Here is a 20,067-nt window from a genome sequence, read left to right on the forward strand (position 1 = left end):
AGAGATCGTGAGAACCCGGCGATACGTTCCTCCGAAACGTCGGTTAACACCACATCTACACGGTGCCAAATCCCAGAAGACTGCTTTCTCAATACAGACAGTGCTAATAAAAATAAAGAAAGAAATTATCACTGCAACAATGTCTTCCTCTGTCAGAATCTGAAATCCTGGCCCTCCTTCAGCCAGCTTAAGCCAATCTTGGATATTTACTTGCGAGGTTTCAGTCTCTCCAGCTGCCCTCAACACAGTCTGAAAGTCCTCTTGCTCCTAAAACCCGTATGGCTCTTTAGGTATAAGTACTCAGCTGTGAGCAGAAGTGTTCATATTTCGATGCGGCTTAGCGAGAGTTCCCTGTACTCCTTTGCTCGCTGCTTAACTTACAGAAAGGTACTCAAATTCGGGCAGTCATAGCACCGAACTGTCGAACTTTACACATGCTGATCATGAACAAGCGAGAAGTCTATCGTGTCTATTCTGCGAGTTGATGCGGATATGTGAAGTGTAGTACGCTACATAAACGAGACGGTTTAGAACTGAGTAAATCCATAACAACAACAAATTCAGCTAAACAAAATTTTTGTACGACGTGGTTATCTGCGCAGTTTCGGGCAGATCGCATCTTCGCATGCCTATGCGCATGCGCCAGAGCATAGGCGGATGTCTGGCAGCTTGGTTGTTATGAACACGTTATTTTAGACGTGTAAAAGTAAAAGGTTTAACTTTCTCCAGTTATTCTGAGATTTATTCTTTGTACCGACTATCACAGTAAACCCTCGGATAATCCGGATCGAAATATGTGATATGAACAGTCCTGTTCACAGTCGAGTGAAAGTAAAGTTGTCCCTGTGTTTAACTAATTAAGCACAACGCCATGAAGGCGTATGGGGGAGTGGATGTATAGATCCACATTTTCTTGACCTCTGCACTAGCTGGAGGTGAGTGGTCAGCTTCACGCCCCGGCCGCTTTACTCCCGGAACCAATTAGATAGGAGGTTGGCTGAACCCTAGTCTGGACGACTTGGAGAAGAGAAAATTCTTGACCCTACTGGGACTCGAACTCCGACCCTTCGGTAGTCCACGCGTAGCCACTCGCTATCCCCACTCCTGCTCACAGCTGAGTGCATACTTGAAAAGACATGGGATTTAGGAGCAAAAGGACTTTCAGACTGTGTTGAGGGCAGCTGGAGAGACTGAAACCTCGCAAGCAAATATCTAAGATTGGCTTGAGCTGGGTGAAGGAGACCCTGGATTTCAGCTCCTGACATGGGAATAAATGATGCTTTTTATTTTCGTCAGCACTACCTATATTATTAAATTTTCCATTTATCTGTTTTGTAAGTGTCTTTCGTCTTTTAAGGCTGCTATTTTTCTTCACTGATCCGGATTATCCGTTAATCCGAAAGACCCTCCAAATTAATCCGAATTGGCGAGGGTTTACTGTACTTCAGGTGGCTAAACAAGTCTGCTTTAATTACAAATGTGGGCCAAAAATATTTCTGTTAACAAGGCATCTCCACTTGTAACACGATATTTTAAGATACCACCTCAGAAGTTTGCTCCTGCGGCAGACGTCCACCCAACACTTGCTACTGCCGAAACAACTGAGCAAAAAGTCTGCCTCTGCGATATTTCTCAACAGCTTATCGGCTGTTTGTCTTCTCGCTAATTAAGCCTAACAACCGCTGTCAACAATTCGAGCGAGCGAGCGTCACTTCCAGACACTTGCCTACAAACTTAGTTGCGACCTTCAGTACAGGGAAAGCCTCGCACATCGTGACGGGCGGGTAAGGGCGTCCTGCGGTAAACTGAAACTCATGAAATCTGGTACTTATTGCCGACGTTTCGGAGGAAAAAGTAAAGCAAGCACCGTCATTCTGCTTATTTCTTTGGTTTCTACGCTGAAAATAAAAGCAGTAACATTCCTTCAGAAGTCACTAAACCTCTACCAGACTACACGGCAACACATCCGAGAACAGAAATATCGCTGTGAGAACTTGGTACTATCTCATTCTGGTCCCGCTTTCTGTTGGTGGTGCAGTGTCGAAGCGGATCTATCCTGAAGATGGAGGCAGCGAACCAGAAGAGCAATCACTCCATTTTGTTCCCACAGATTTCAGCTACGATTCTCTGGGGGGGCCAATATTTCTCTTCGCGCCAGAGCCCGCACCGGTTTTGGGGCCACTCTCTCTTTAGACAATGGGGTAAGGTGGCCGGGGCGTGAAGGTGGTCACATACCGCGCAAGAAAAACTGGAGCTATCCTCCACAGTGAGACTGCAGTGCCAATCATTTTTATTTCAAGACTTCAGTCTTCCGCGATGTGACACCGTATACATTGGTAAATACGTACAAACATTCCTCATGAACCTGCTGCGCCACCTTCAATGCCCAACAGGTCCCGAAGATGAAGTCAGAAATATAATTTAGACCTTGGAGACAGAAGCAGTATCCTTCTACGAAACGCTCGTACTCCTATCTACCAGATTACATGAAGTCGCACTCAAGAAGGCAACTGCACTACACTAGCGTCGGCGCGCCGCTCCTGTCCCTCGGAGGGACGACAAACGGTGACCTCACGACTTTGTATTACATCCTCGGCTCACTGTGAACCGGGCTTCATCAAAGCGGAGAATAATAGGACAGTAATCTTCTCGCATGTGACATCGTTTATTCCTGCAAAAGTTTACCGACGTTTCGGAGTAACGTACTGCCTCCATCATCACGATCTAACAGTACATCGTGCAAGGGCGCAGCAATCAGTTGCTTCTTTATTTTGGGAGCTTACTCTACTGTTGGCATGGAGGCATTACGTTCCTCCGAAACGTCGGTCAACTTGTAGCAGACTACACGGCCTCACAGCGCACAAGACGCCCAGAACTCACGTGACGCATCCGATGGATCCTGATGTCCGCTGGGGGCACCGTGTGACTCCGGGGGAGCAAAATGTTGGAGGATACGCAGTATGTGGGCCGCGACAGGTGACATCTTACCTGCACACAAGACAGGAAACACATTAGCCCGCATTCCCGCCTGATCTCTAGAAACATAAATAACAAAATACACTGAACAGTAATTCTGCCTTAAGCTTTCCACGCTTTACAGGAAGACAAGAGCTGAGGGGAATATTCAGGGTTCAACTAACAAGAGGAGCTTCATAATTCTCACTCCTCGCGAAATATTATTAGAACGATCAAGCGACGGAGAAAATGGGCAGGGCATGTAGAGTGCATGGGAGAGAAAAGGAATGCATGCAGGGTTCTGGCAGGAAACTTTAAAGAAAGAGATCATCACGAAGACCTGGACAAAGATAGGGGTATCAAAATGGATCTTGAAGAATCGAACCCGCGACCTTCCGGATTGTAGCACAATGCCTCAACCAACTACTCCACCGCACGGCCCGTTTCCTGTGAGGTACGGACTGAATATTCAAATAGGACCGCGCCATAGCTCAAGCGGTTAGTCGCTGGCTTCCCACCGCGGCGGGCCGGGTTCTGTCCCGGGTCTGGTCAAGTGGGATTTGTGGTTGACAAAGTGGCGCTGGGGCAGGTTTTCTCCCAGTACTTCGGTTTCCCCTGCCAATCTTCATTCCACGAACTGCTCCACAATCACCCTCACCTATCATCTGGGGCTGGTACAACAGGCCAGAAGTGGCCGCAGTACAAGGGGCTTAGTCCCACCCCAGTGGCAATAAAAAAAATCAATATGCTTTTGATTAACTTCGCTTTTCGCCAAGTATAATTAGAATAACAAAGTCTGGGAGGATCAGATGGGCAGGACATGTAGGACGCGGGAAAGCCAGAAGGAAGGAGACAATTATGGACCCAGACGTAGGTGTGAGCATATTACACGAAGTTCTGTGTGAGAGAGAGAGAGAGAAAAGAGAAAGTGGGGAGACAATGAGACATCACATTTGGGGGGGGGGCTGTTCAAGGCTCAGCATTCCCAGCGAACAAGTGGCTGCGCCTGCAACCTGGCAACGCCACACGGCCCGGGTGACGCTCGGTGCATACTCAAGGCGGGTGACGACGCCGCTTTACGGAGGTGCTGCAGTGACGCCCACCTGCTCCAGCACCCAGGTTAGGTTAGGATCAATGTAACAGACTTCCTGCTCACACGAGCACGCCACTGGTCCCCATCCTGAGCCAGAAGAATCCAATCCACATCTTTATACCCTATTTGCCGAGGATGGTGTAGTGATATCTCTCCAAAGCTGTATTCAGGTTTTGGGTTTGACTCTCGGTCGGGCCACTGGCGATCCTGAGTTAGGATTGTAATAGTTTTACTCAGTCTCTATAGGGAAATTTCATGAGTGCCTTGTTTAGACCGTGGTCGCTTCATTTAAAATCCCTTCCAATTCACTGTTCACCAAGAGACACTGCATAGCAACTGACAACAACGCAAAGTAATCCCTACAGAACACGAGTACACTAAAGCAGCAGCCTCCGGTCTGGGCTCAGCTCATCAGAACTGAGGCTCCTACAGTATCGACTACGAAGACGCCTCTATCTTCAGGATCAAGAAACTGACGCTTGTGGGCAACTCAGGGTCCGGTACACGCCAATACGGAGTACAGTAATCCCTCGTTAATCCAGTTACAGTTAATCCGGATGGAAATATGAGAAATGCTGTTGACAGTTGAGAGACACGTGGCATTCAGGAAGGCAGATGAGGCACTTGTCTGTTCAGACAAAACTTGAGACAGTCTCTTCAAACCTGCATCATTACGTTCAAAAACAAGCACAACTTCTGGGTCTTCTATCGATGAATAAATGTACTGCCTTTTTTATGGCTTTAAAACAAAGTCTCTATACCGATATATTTTATAATTTATTTTCATCAAACTGCATAATGAGGAGCTTCATAACTTGTACTCTACTCCAAGTATAATTAGAATGATCATGTCAAGGAGGATGAGGTGAGCAGACCATGTAGCACGAGTGGGTGGAGAAGATGAATGCATATAGGAAATATCTGCTGGGAAAGCCAGAAGGAATGAAACAACTAGGAAGACCAAGACGTAGATGGACGGACAATACTGAAATGGGCCTTTTAGAGATATGATAGGGTGGTATGGACTGGATCGATCTGACTCAGGATAGGGACTAGTGGAGGGCTCTTCTGAACACGGTGATGAACCTTCGGGTTCCATAAAATGCTGGTAAGTTCTTGAGTAGCTGCAGAATTTGCGGCGCCTCAAGAAGGGCTCAGCTCCATGAGTGGGTGAGTGAGTGAGTGAGTGAGTGATTTAATTCTATCAGCACTACTTATATCATCAAATTTTCCATTTATTTGTGTTCTATGTTTTCATTTTTGTCTTCGGGGCTACATTTTGCTTCACTAACCCGGGTGACTGCCCCCAGAATTAATCCGGATTACCGTATCTTCCTCCGAAAGGGACTACACGGACTTAGTCTTGATATTAAATGCATCTGTTTAATCAAGAATCCATTTTGTACCTAATTTCTATCTCATTTCCAGGGCTTATTGTATCTGTTCATGCCTTTTTTGCACCAACATGCAAGGCCCATTAATGTAGACCAGATAACATTCAAGCACAAATATTTTCTCGATATGCGAGGACTCGTGTGCTCATACACACATCACTGGACCAGTCAATCAATCAGAAAGTGCCCGAGCTCCGCTATTATCGGCTGCGCGCGACTTGACCCGGTTCTCTGCTAACCCAGTGCACTTGGGCCAATTCGCGAAGGACGGCCGACAAGCCCATCGCGGACCGTAAATAGTCATATCACCTGCAGACCGTGTCCCAATCGAGGGAGGCGTGGACATGTGTTACATCTGCGGGTCCACGCACGTGCCTCGTGCCTCGTGCCTCCCGAATTATGTACTTCAATTCACACGGGCAATCACAGTTCTTACGAAACAGTTACGTACCTCTCGAGTCACTTCGTAATGCTATTTCCCATATGGGGTTTTTTCCTGAAGACACCGCCCATAGAGTTTGATTTAGAGATACGGTAGCCCCAAATTACTGAAACTTAATTAAAATCATCCGTGCCGTTTTAGAGAAAATGGCAGTCACGTTTTGGGGAGCCCACGTGAAGGTACCACATTTATGGAGCTAGAATGCTCATATTCACAGGCCACGGATCCATTAACGATTAAACTTTTCAATACCGAATATAAACAACATGCATACATCCACCCACGCACATAGACAGATGTCATTCCAAAAACAAATTTTCTCGTATCACCTGCTTCAACATTCAGAAACTCTGCATTCTGCCCACACAGTGTATTTATGTGTTCCGTATGGTTCTCACAGTAAACTGCGATTATTTCCCTAAACAGCATTAACCGGTTGGGCGTTGCTATGGAGACGGAGTGTGTTTCCTCTGAGGTACGGACTTCAATATACTAAAACTCTGCATTCTGCCCACGCAGTGTATTTGTGTGTTCCGTATGGCTCTCACAGTAAACAGCGATTATTTCCCTAAACAGCATTAACCGGTTGGGCGTTGCTATGGAGACGGAGTGTGTTTCCTCTGAGGTACGGACTTCAATATACTAAAACTCTGCATTCTGCCCACGCAGTGTATTTGTGTGTTCCGTATGGCTCTCACAGTAAACAGCGATTATTTCCCTAAACAGCATTAACCGGTTGGGCGTTGCTATGGAGACGGAGTGTGTTTCCTCTGAGGTACGGACTTCAATATACTAAAACTCTGCATTCTGCCCACGCAGTGTATTTGTGTGTTCCGTATGGCTCTCACAGTAAACAGCGATTATTTCCCTAAACAGCATTAACCGGTTGGGCGTTGCTATGGAGACGGAGTGTGTTTCCTCTGAGGTACGGACTTCAATATACTAAAACTCTGCATTCTGCCCACACAGTGTATTTATGTGTTCCGTGTGGTTCTCACAGTAAACAGCGATTGTTTCCCTAAACACCATTAACCGGTTGGGCGTTGCTATGGAGACGGAGTGTGTTTCCTCTGAGGTACGGACTTCAATATACTAAAACTCTGCATTCTGCCCACACAGTGTATTCATGTGTTCCATATGGTTCTCACAGTAAACAGAGATTATTTCCCTTAACAATATTAACCGGCTGGGCGTTGCTATGGAAACGGATTGCGTTTCCTGTGATGTACGGACTGGATTCTTATAAAGTATTTAGAAGAAATTCAGCCTCACTGGAAAGGCTACCGGGGCCTTTAGACAGTAAAATATAGTCATGAGTTCCGCGGGACTCGGAACCAAGGATTACTGTGCTGGTGAGGGCCAGCAGCAAATTAACCGACAGATCAGTCTTTAAATGGTTCTGTCTAAAACATCTGTCAGGATGTCACACCTTAAGTAGGCAACCTTACAGAAAAAAATGTCCCGCCTGTTCAACGAGCTATCCAATGTGTCGTTCCAAAGGGGCCTACGCTTACAGGCCGCCCAATTCAATACCAATCTGTACGAAACTATCACCTGCAGGGGCTGAGAATGTTAGCCCGTTCCGACCTCAAACACGAAGCGTCTTTGAGGACTAACAGTAACTTTATTTTACTTGAGAAAATTATCAGTCTATTGAAAAATGTATTTACGTACACAACCAATGATCACAATGAAGATGACGTATCCTCAATGAGTCCTTCGACCCAAGCGATGCGCCTTGTGGAAACTTCTCCAGATGTCAAATGTGATTAATTGGAGAAAAAAAAAGCATTTCAAGTCCTGGTAAATGGGTTTAAGGAAAGGTCTGACACAAACCTAACAATAAACACTTGTAGAACTGTCATACGGACTCCACGTGCCACAGCAGAAATGACTAACACGCACACAGGAGCGCAGGCGCATCAGGAAGTGCTCAAGTGCACCTGGATGGACCATAAACGAAACGAACTAACTCACTCACCCCAATGAGCCACCAGTCGCTCACCTACTCAAGAAATTTCCCTACATCATATGGAATCCGAAAGTTCATAACCGTGTTCACAACAGCTCAAAAAAAAACTCACGGCTCCTTGTGACAGTTGAATTTCTCACAGCGTTCACTATGAGCACTGGTGTCTAATGGTATGTGACGCCTTGCAGTCTACAACACGTTTAGCGACGTTTTGGAGGCAGCACGTCTCTCCTAAACGCCTATGAACTTCTGCCAGACTACACATCGTGACATTCCATAGAACAGCAATCTTCACACACCCATCTCCATAACAGCAGACGGTACAAATAGTTACCACTACGATTAAACGGGGTTATGTACACAAAATACGATTCCCGGTCGGCCGGTGTCGATCTGGTCCAGTTCGACAAGGGATTGTGGTACATGGCAATTACACGGAATTGGACCAAGGGTGCCAAGAGAAATCCGTGGATCCGAAGGCGCCTGTCCACCATCCACTGTACTGAAGTTACACACTGCACAAGACAACAGGCCACAGTAAGACCTGGAGAAAACTGTACTGAACACAAAACGTGTGTTTCGTTCCCCTCCAGGTAAATGTTCAGGGAGATGCGTGTCCGTTACTGCCGTCCCACGTAAACCACAACTGGGCCGGGCTTCAGCACACTGAGACTCACGACCAGACCTTTTTTGACTGGAAGGCTGCGGTCATAGTCCTTATGTAACATTCTCTCTGATCAGAGGATGGGTTTCTCTCATGAATGGGCTTGGCCTTTCGTCAAGTGTACGTATCGCAATTATAGTAAGTTACTGAAAATTCTGCCTTGTGCACTGTATACAAGTCCTTTGTCAGTACAGCCTTTGCAGAGCAGATCATGCCTATATTGCGTATTCCATGCTACAACGGCAGCTTAGTCACTTGAACGGTCGCAAGCTTGACCACCGCTGAAGTTTAAGCCTCTTATATTTTCTGTCTGGCTTCACCTTGTCCTATACCGCGAACGTGTTAATTCTCATGATTTTGTGTGACTTCTGCTTGTTGCCTGCACAATTTTGCTACATAATCGTATATATAAAAATTCGGTTCGTACCTCAGAGGAAACACTCCGTCTCCATAACAACGCCCAACCGGTTAATGCTGTTTAGGGAAATAATCGCTGTTTATTGTGAGAACCATACGGAACACACACACACATTTATTTATTTATTTATTTATATATATATACACCTATATACACTGTATGGGCCAAATACAGAGTTCTTTAACGTTAAGTTAATTGGTATATTTAGTTACCACTCTGCCTTAAAGCGTTACAGAAGAATCTCCTGCAAGAATACATTAAGATAAAGTTCATGCGCAGTTTCAGCGTTAAAGTAAGTGGTACACACAGTTACCACTCAGCTTTAAGGGGTTAAAGAAACGTTTCCTATCGGATACCACGCAGATAAATCTGACGCCTTCGAGCTAGTCAATCTAGACCAACTTCAGGAGAAAACTATGAAATTAAGCGACAAAACAAAAACGACGTGAAATCGAAAGTTTGATTATAATCCCAAGGAGACGTGACGGAATGGGTTCTGGTTGCTGGCCAGCCAATAGCAGAGCTGCATGGAGTACGCATGCCCTTGACACACTTCTCGCTCGGTGCGCCGTTGCCACTGGCCCTGTAGACAGCACGCAATGAATGCCCTGTATTTCTTGTTGCATCGGATCTCTCCTCCGCCCGCCCGACAGAATAAATACAAGTGAAAGCAACACAAAAATATTCCAGTTTATTGTATTCACCGTGCCCTATGCTCTTTGTTCATATAAACCGGGCGGGTTGGCGCAGCGGTTCTGGAGGTCCTCAGCTCGTATCTCGACCCAGACACCGACTATCCTGTCCGATGTCTTCCTGGTCTTCCACAGTTCCTCCATGCAAATGTCGGTATACCACCACGACTATGTAACAGTCGTTTCCTTCCCAGTCTTTTGTAACTGACTATTCATCAATGATCTAACATTCGTCATTAAATAGCAACATCCAAGGTTTTCACAGCGGTGAAGTCATTTCATAATTATTTATTTTAATGACAATGTCAGTTCCTCAGGACATAATTGTAGCTAACAGATCCTTTGAAAATGTGGCACAGTTCAGATATTCTGGAACGACTGCGACAGACACACAACCACCCGCTCCTAATCAACAGGAACAAACAAAAACACAGCGCCTGATCGGTAAGAACACAAAGCCAAAACCTCCCCTGATCAATAACAATATCCGATTAGAACAAACAAAAACACAGCGCCTGATCGGTAAGAACACAAAGCCAAAATCTCCCGTGATCAATAACAATATCCGATTAGAACAAACAAAAACACAGCGCCTCATCAGTAAGAACACAAAGCGAAAACCTCCCCTGATCAATAACAATATCCGATTAGAACAAACAAAAACACAGCGCCTCATCAGTAAGAACACAAAGCGAAAACCTCCCCTGATCAATAACAATAACCGATTAGAACAAACAAAAACACAGCGCCTGATCAGTAAGAACACAAAGCCGAAACCTCCCGTGTTCAATATGAACCTCCCTGTCAGGCGACCCAAAGTTCAGTTTCGGGTCTACACACAAAACATCAGCACCTGCTGCTTTTTTCTCCTCTGGAGTGGAACCAAGGCCACCGAAATCACAGGACCATTACTTTACCCGCAATCTGTCTGTCTGTCGACCTATAAAAACGTACAGAGAAACAGCGGTTTCCCTCGGAGCCGCCGTCTCGGCCAGTATACACGTGTCCTGCCTGTCCTTCTTCATTTCCTTGTGGTGTCCCAGGCTCGCTTTCTCCGCATCTCCAACCCCCACTGTTTACCGCTGAGAGTCATCTCGAAATCAAACAACGTCAGTGTACACTCAGAGCCCGGAACCATTGATACCGGGCAGGCTAGCTCACGCGACAATCTTCCGACTTCCCTGTCCGGTTCGCTGTTCACTGAACGCCGTACAGTCTGAGCTACTGGCAGCGTCGTTAAATAAGCTCACGCCGGCATCTCTCTACTGCATCAGGTACCAGCTCCGACCTTTGTACTCGCCCTGTTTGAATCCCGGCGGACCTGGACATTTAGGGGCCCTCGGCAGCTCTATACACCATTCCACAATATAAACCTCCCTCAAAGCGGGTCTCCTGGTCCGCGATACCGGGCAACCATGCAGGCAGACGTAGAGGGCACCGCTCTAGACTCGTATTTGGATGGTACTCGCTCGATTCTCGCCCGAGGCACTCGATATCCTCAATATGGGCTTTTGAAGTTTTCCTAAGTCCCTCCATTAGGCCATGACGGTAAAACGGGTTAAAGTTATCACTGTAACAGACCGTGGAGGCCCATACTGTTGTGAGACGTCGAGGCTCCCATTTTCCAGACAGTCGGCTAACAGATGGCGGTTAGTTTGTCAGCCTTACGCGCCGACCGCCCTTTATCCCCCAGGAAGATTGATGGTACTCATTTCTGTTAGAGGCTGAGTCGACCCCACGGCCATAGTGCGGCTGGAAGGATTAGGTCAACTGAAAATTCCAGTGATTTCAAAGGGAATAGAACCCGCGACCTTCTGGCTTGTAACACAGTGCCTCAACCAACTACACAACCGGATGACCGTTCCCTTCTAAGTGACGCTAGTATAGGTACTGCCAATTTAGTTCAACACCGCACAAACAAAAGGAAGCTACTGCTTTTGGTCACCCGGTAGGGTCAACATCAGGTCTGTGGTGTGAAGTTGAAGGTCCAGCAATAGTTTCACTCTGGGAATTATCTATCATTACCTCTGTGGCCTCTCTGGAGAGAGACCCAAACACTTCCTCACAGAACTGCGCTCCACCTACTTTCCATAGTTTCTCTCTCGTACGTGCAGTACTCTGCATGCCTCGCCAGGTTCACGTTAACATACCGTAATAATAGCTACATGAAGCTAACAGTAGCACATCAGTCAAGAAACTTCCCATCTTCTCACAGTGGAGCACTGGGTTGAATCCCGGGTAACTTCATTTGACATTCGTAGTGACAGAAATGGAAGTTGCCAACGTTTCCCCCCACGTCTCTTCAGCTTTCCCCTACTAATCACCCCTCTACGACTGCTGCACACTGACCCATTACCGCAGTAGCCCTGACTATCACACCCCAAGTTCGAAGCAATGAGCTGCCTACAGCTTACAGAATTAAGGTGAAGCTACCCCTGTAACAGGCCGTGGAGGCCCATAAGGTTGTGAGACGTCGAGGCTCCCACATTTTCTCTAGACAATCGGCTCACAGATGGCGGTGAAGTTGTCAGCCTTATGCGCCGGCAGCCCTTTACCCTCAGGAAGATTCCTGGTACTCATTTCCGTTAGGGGCTGAGTCGAGCCAGGGCCATAGTGCGGCTGGAAGGATTTTTTAAATTGAAAAATCCAATGACCTTATCGGGAATAGATCCCGAGACCTTCCAGCTTGTAGTACAGTGCCTCAACCAAAATACGCTACTCGTGGTGTGTGATGAAGGTGGCACCTCCGAAAATGAAGCTGGACACACCGTGTTCATAGCTGGATGACACGTGGCGACCAGACACTTCGTTTATTTGCAGCTACAGCTCCGCAGCAACGCAAGCGGCATGCATCGCCCGAAACACTATGTATAATTTTAGGATAACTATACAGTTTCTACATTACGACGTGTTTCGGCCACTATTTTTGGCCATCATCAGGTAGTACCTATACAGTCTCAGCTCTCAGCTCCATTGGCTAATTTTAAAATTGGGGGAGGGAAATGTTTACGATGTAGGCTTTTAGCTATAGAGTTAAACTAACCCCTGTTCTTAGCGTTCCGAAGGGTATGCATTATTCGCTATAAGAGAAGACTTTTAATTTTGGAAATTTTGCCTTAAAATCTACAAATCTGCCTTAGATTTATTTTGCATAATTAATTTAAAATAGATAATTTGAAGTGGTTAAAATTAGACAAATACTGGTTAATTATTACTATTGTTATTATCAATTTTTTATTATTTATATTTATTCTATTTAGACGTGTAGTCCTGTGCAATGATTGGTTTCTCCATGAGCATGGTAGAAGAACATGTTTGTCGGTTTGTCGTTATACAGTTTCCATGGAAACTGCAAGACAAAAAGGTAGCAGTCTTTCAGTCGATATTACAGCGCCGACCTTTGCTGATAAAAACATACCGCCAGACCAGAATTCCAAACTGGCAGGGAGGATTTTTAATGACAAAGTCAAGCGAAATAATTATTCTAGCTTAATTTAAACACGCGTCACAAGTTTTTCGGAAAATTCTAAAAAAAAACTTTACAGCGATTACAATCCAGCACCAGTCTCCATTGCCCACAGGCCAATGGGTAGTACAGTAAACCCTCGCTAATCCGGTTACAGTTAATCCGGATGGAAATATGAGAAATGCTGTTCAGTGTTGAGAGACACGTGGCATTTAGGCAGGCAGATGAGTCACCTGTCTGTTCAGACAGAACTTGAAAGTCTCTTCAAACCTGCTTTGTTACAAGCACAACTTCTGAGTCTTCTATCGGCGAATAAATGTACTGTCTTTAAATAAAGTCTCCACAGTGACATCTTTTGTTATTTATTTTCATCAGCACTCCTTATATATTTATATTTTCCATTTATTTGTGTTCTAAGTTTTTCTTTTTGTCTTTTAGGACTACATTTCGCTTCACTAATCCGGATGACCTCTCCCCCCCCCCAATTAATCCGGATCAGAGACGGGTTTTTTATTGCTAGTGGGGTGGGACTAAGTCCCTTGTACTGCGCCCACTTCTGGCCTATTGTACCAGCCCCAGATGATAGCTGAGGGTGATTGTGTGGAGCAATTGGTGGAATGAAGATTGGCAGGGGAAACCGAAGTACTCGGAGAAAACCTGCCCCAGCGCCAGTTTGTCCACCACAAATCTCACGTGACCAGACCCGGGCTCGAACCCGGGCCGCCGCGGTGGAAATCCAGCGACTAACCGCTTTAGCTATGGCGCGGCCTATCAGCGAGGGTTTACTGTATTTTCATTTTAAGATTTGAATTTATCCCCATGGTTTCAGTACGGCGCTCAGTAAACAGGAGTCCCTATATCATAAACAGACACAGAAACAAGGGCGCAGGTTTACATTCACTTCAGTAACAAAATCTAGAAGGGGTGCCATGAGAGTTAGGTGAAAACCGAAAGTTTGGAAACTACTGCCCTAGACTATTATTATTATTATTATTATTATTATTATTATTATTATTGTGCTCAATCAGTTACGCAACACGTCATGACGATGTATGGGGGGGATTGAAGGTATAGGTCTATCACTGACCTCGAAAACAGACGAAGGTGAGTGGTCAGCTTCACGCCCCGGCCGCTTTATCAATCGGATAGGAGGCTGAGTGGGCCCCGGAGCCAGTGTGGATGCTGTGGCGTACAGAAAAATATCTCGCCTCAACCGAGAACCGAACCCCGGCGTCCTGCCCATAGCTACACCTGCGAGAGGTGAATCCCAGCCCTCTCCTTATCATGTGACATGTGCTTGCTTCCGCACATTTCTGTAATTCTTATTATTCTTGAGTGTGGAGGCCGTGACCCTGCGAGCCGTAGGGGTATAACTGGAGCACTCTATCACAGGATGACCTGGTCCTCCAGGTTGGGGTTTGGGCGCAGGGCTGACAACCTTGCTCTGCAAAAAAGATTGCGGCTGCGAAACCCAAACAAGCGGAAACGAGATGCAATCTGGCAGAATTTTCTAAGGAAGACTAGCTTTTGTTTCATCAGATGATTATTATTATGGTTAGCGGCCTCCGTAGTGTAGGGGTAACGTTCCCACCTCATGACTCAAGGTACGCGGGTTCAAACCCGGCCGAGGTCGTGGAATTTTTAAGGGCGGAAAAATTCAGGGAACAAGTCCTCCGGAAGGGACTTCAAGCCGTGGGTCCGTGTCGTAGATTTACGGCACGTAAAAGATCCTCATGTCTCTAGGAGACCTCTGAGCTAAATTAGGCAAAAAGTTTCCCGCCCAAGTAGTTTCCAGTGCCTCCGGTAGATGGGGAAGTTATCGGGTACCACTGCCAGAAGAGGGCCGACCTCGCTGGCAGAAAGGGGAGATAGCGGGCACCAGTATCGGTAGGGTATGGCGACAGTAGAAGTTAAAGGGGGACGTACAATAGACTATCAGTCGCGGTGCATGGGGAAACCCACCCCCTCTATACTGAATAACTGAATTATTATGGTTATTAGAACTCGGAACTCTATCCCACATGCGTGCATCTTGGGACGGCAAACAGTAGCTGAGAAGCGAATTATCAGATTTAACCGTTGAGTTTTCAGAGGTCGAAACAAAAACACTACACGGTTTCGCGTATTTATGTATTTGAGGCCGGTTTAATAACGTCAACGGTGTCGTCACATATATCGAGATATCATTCCATTATATTGGAGGGACTGACGAAAACCGCGAGAACACCTGAGTTAGTACAGTCGGTTTCCAAGCCTATGGACCTATCTGAACCATGGTCATCGCAAATACAGATCACGTGACATTCAGAGACATTTTCATGTGACTGAGATTCTCACAGCGACGACTATTCCGAAACGTCGGAAATAACAGTTCAGAAAACAGTGACCTTGTATAATGATTTTTCTAGTAGGAGCCTGTCAATAAATAGTCACATTTATTTATTTTGTATGTGTTTTCTGTAGAACTGAATTTATAATTATTTGGGGCAGCGGTCCCTGGAATCCCTGGCCTTCCGGAGCATTAGCGTCTACATTCTCTTGCTGACGAATTCTGATCTGACTAAATTCTTCAATAAATATTATATTATTATGTACGTGAGGGAAACAGCTGATGTAATTGTGCAACATATCGAAATGAAACTGCCGTTCGTGAATCTCCTGCGAACTGGCGGAGCAAACAGGAGTACCTATAGAAATACCCGACATTATGGTCCGCGAACCGCACTGCACACCACAGGCGTCTGTTTCGATCGGACTAGCCCGTGATTTCAGAGTGGCACAAATATGTTCCATTACATTTAATTTTGGGGGCAGGCGGTAGCGTAGTCGGTTGCGGCACTATGTTACAAGCCAGAAGGTCGCGAGTTCAAGTCCCGATGAGGTCACTGGATTTTTTCAATTGACCTAATCCTTCCGGCCGCACTATGGCCCTGGGGTAAACTCAGCCTCTGCCGGTCACAGTAGCCGCGCGGTCTAAGGCATGCACTGTCTTCGCTCGCTCGGAAGCCGGGATCGTGGGTTCGGATCCCACTCAGGGCATGGATGTTTGTGTGCGTTTTTCTGTGTTTGTCTACAGGTAGAGGCCTTGCGACGAGCTGATCACTCGCCCAAGGAGTCCTACCGAATGTGTAAGATCTAGTAAACCGAAGTGAAACGGAGAGTTTCATGGAGGTAGGCCTAGGCCCAAATTGGGGCTGTAGCGCCACAAGGAAAAAAAAAATCAGCCTCTTACAGAAATGAGTACCAGGAATTAATTAAATAATTTTCCTGGGGAGTAAAGCGCGGGACTGTCTAGAAAATGTGGGAGCCTCAACGTCTCACAACCCTGTGGGCCTTCATCGCCTGTTACAGGGATAGCTTTAATTTTACTTTTTTTACTTACATTTAATTTTTAGTACATGGGATTTACTGGTCGGGGGATCCCTCAAGACCAAAGGGTCCTGCATCAGAAACGAACTCTCTTCACTTAAATTACCCTCAGTCTTCAAAAGGTTAACTCAAATGTCTACAATGTACACAACATCCGAGAAACGTTGCTTTGTAATTCTGTCTCTATGTAATGATCGTTAATTGTTTCTCAAGCAAGGTACTGATTGGCTCGGGCGACGAGACGGAGCTGCCATCTATGTACATTGCCCAACTGAGCTGCGGCTCTCTGACGAAACAACTGACGGTCTAGAACGCGTTCCGCCATTTTTCTTACATGTGCAACAAGCAATCACAAAACCAACTCCACTTTAAGACAAGGGACTTGATTGTTTTAAAGTTTCCAGCCTTAATAAAATCAGATAAATTGTTAAATGACGACAGTTTCGATATCTGTCAACCTCATTTCTCCTCCCCATCACTTCCCCTCCCAGCCATGAGGGGGAAACTGGGTCATAAAACACGGCTTAATGTGACGTCACCTCACGCAATGCATGACGGGTAAAACGTTGCGTCATTTTCTCAGGTGGGCTGTTCGCTTCGTTACCTGAGTAGAACAAGCCTGGCATCCGGCGCGATCTCTAGCGAGAAACCCACGCACTATCGTTCCGCCACTGTTTATCACAATTATCCAACAATTGACAACAATGGTGCCAATACGGCGGCTACATAATTTGGGAAACAAACAACGTACCGAATGCATCTATCGTACACTGGTCGAGTCTCGACAATTCGCGTAACAATTACAATATATCAAATATGAAAGTACAACAAAAACCACTCATGTGTAGGTTATGTTATGTTGGTAAGAGTGCCTGAACCACTACATATACCGGGGATTCCCATTAAAATTCGTCCGATTTTCAGCCATACTGGAACACAACAACGCCCACTTTACACTTCTTCAGTTATATCACAAACGAGACGTTTGTGAAGTGAAGCCGTATGGTCCGGTAAAAGGTCACACACGTTTCGGAGGAACGTAATACGTCCTTCTTCCGGGCGGAAGAGTGAGCCAAGCGAACAGCATATATGAAGTTACAGGACTTACTATTCAGCCCTAAAGTTCGAGGCAGTGCGTTTTTCCCAAACATCGGTAAAATTTAACCGGACTACACGGCTTCACATCCAGAAAAGGACACTCTTTCAGTCACCCATGTCAGAACGTCAGACTCAACACACTGTAGCACGTAGATCCGTTGCTGGATAACGGTCACGAAACGACTCCCGTTGCTGAGGCAGCGGATTCCCAATAAACATTGTTACACAACCCGTTTCTGGGAAACGGCTCAGTAAACACGTTTCCGCTGCTACGGACAAGAACGCAACAGCTGAAGAACAGTGTTTTCTATGTGGTCGGTGCCGAGATGTTAACCATGACAGTTGGAGCAATGAGTAGAGTTCAGATGAGTTCTGTAAAGTAGGCTCAGAACAGATGGAATCACGAGTCGTGGCGTTTAAGCAACGACGTGAGCACACAATCTGATGAATCTCCATTGTTAAGATCTGTTACCAAGAAACGACCAGTGAAAGCAGACTGAGAAGACCAAGAGTCTGCTGTGGTGATTTGTAAAGTGTGTACATAACGATAGCGCTGTAATTGTTATAGTTCCGAGTGGTGTGTGTAAGTGGTCAATAAACCCATTCACAAACCAAACCCCGTCCATAGTCAAACACAAAAATCGTGACAATATCACACACACTAAATCGATTAATTATTAAATTTGCGTGATAACTGGTCATTTTCATCTTCCATATTGACAGATTAAATAATAATAATAATAATAATAATATTAATAATAATAACAAGGAAGTCTCGAATCTGAAACAGTAAAATATGATCACGATTCCCAAGAGACTGGGACCCGAGAATGACTGCGCTGGCGAAGACCAGAAGCAACTGTAAACGGCAGACCCATCCTCTCGTCAGAGAGGGCGCCCCACATCAACAAACCTGCAACTGTCTGACAGTAATAAGAAATTTCTCGGGCCCCTGAAGTGGGCTTGACACGAAGACAGACTGGTCGACTGGCCGTCGGTCGTAACGTAACTTCGACTTTGAGTTTCAACCTTCAGGGGCTTAGAACATGAACCATTTGCCACGGATACAACTACAGTTTACATCCACGCAATGCACTAGCCTCAATTCTGAGTAAACAAAAACCCTGTTCAAGACTGAGGTGACCTCACGCAACAATCAGCGTGTTACGTGTGACATTGTTAACAGAAACGGAGAATCGTGTCTGGCATCAGAGTAGCGGTGAGGAAGGACGTTACATGTTATCAGAAAATCTGTTCTATCTAAAACAACCGAAATTATAAAAGTTTACTAAACTAATCATTTCCTGTGGCATCAAATGCTTACACAACTGCCTGATAAACCCTTCTGTCCTACAGCTGAAACATGTATTTATACATTTAATCTCACGACCTTGTTCCAGTTATAACATAAAAATATTCCGGGTAGATTAAATTACCTATTTTCCTTGAAATGCTTCCTTCTACAGGGTGAGTTATGCAATTCCTAGCATTTTTCTATTTTGAACAAATAAATGTATAGTCAATGCCACTCCGTCTCTGCAGCGGATTCTTGTGAGCATCTTATTCTATCACAGAGGTCGCCCCGCGATAAGCGTATTATCATTCATTCATCTGTAATCTGGCAAGACGACAGGTCCACAGTGTCTTCCAAAACAGTTCCTCCACTTGATGCGATCTTGAGCTTTCTCCTTCAAATGACAGTATCCTCTTCTGTCCCCAAGGTCATCCAGCATCTTCTTACGTCTTCTTGTCACTTCTATCCGCCCCTCTATCTTTCCTTCAACAATTTCTTTTAGAGGGCAGTTACCGCGTAAGATATGACCAATCCAATTAGCCTTCCGTTGTCTTATTTCGTGTAGGATATTCCTCTGCTCACTGACTCTAAATAACACTTCTTCATTTCTCACATAATCGGTCAAACTGATCTTCTCCATCCTTCTCCAACACCACATTTCGAAACTTTCCAGATGTTTCTGATCTACTGCCCTAAGTGTCCAAGTTTCAGCCCCATACAGAGCTATGCTCCAAATGTAGCATTTCACTAGTTTCTTCCTCAAATTTAAGTCCAATTTGCTGGTAAAAAGATTCTTCTTCTTGCTTAATGCAGCTTTTTCCAACGCAATCCTAGATTTAATTTCACACGTACAACTTCCATCATCTGTTAACAAGCTACCCAAATATTTAAAACATTTCACATTCTCCAGTTGTTTTTGGTCTATCTTTATTGTGACTGGGGTTGGTTGTCTCGAAATTTTCATTATTTTTGTTTTTCCCACATTCATTTCCATGCCATAGCACCTTCCAATTTCAATTAGTCTATCAATCATGCCCTGTAGCACAGTTTCTTCCTTAGCCATTAACATAAGGTCAGCTGCATATTTCACAGTTTGAATAATTTGCCCTCCTAATTTGAAGTCTCCGAGCCCATCCAGAGCTTCTTTCGTAAGGCATTCGCTGTACAAGTTGAACAAAACTGGTGATAAACAGCATCCTTGTCGAACTGC

The 20,067-nt window shown here is 45.5% G+C and overlaps 1 protein-coding gene across 2 annotated transcripts in view; it reads right to left on the reverse strand.

Annotated features, from left to right (window-relative positions):
- The window catches only part of LOC111866552 (nuclear hormone receptor FTZ-F1), a 180,970-nt gene that overhangs the window by 113,525 nt on the left and 47,378 nt on the right, over positions 1–20,067 (reverse strand). Inside the window, exon 2 of one of the 2 annotated variants that reach the window (XM_023855609.2) lies at positions 2,881–2,988. The exons of the other annotated variant lie outside the window; for it this stretch is intronic. Coding sequence (XP_023711377.1) covers positions 2,881–2,988 — 108 coding nt within the window. The remainder of the gene's footprint in view (positions 1–2,880; positions 2,989–20,067) is intronic. 2 annotated transcript variants of the gene reach the window in all.

The sequence above is a fragment of the Cryptotermes secundus genome, unplaced genomic scaffold, assembly GCF_002891405.2.
Source record: "Cryptotermes secundus unplaced genomic scaffold, Csec_1.0 scaffold575, whole genome shotgun sequence".
Lineage (NCBI taxonomy): Eukaryota > Metazoa > Arthropoda > Insecta > Blattodea > Kalotermitidae > Cryptotermes > Cryptotermes secundus.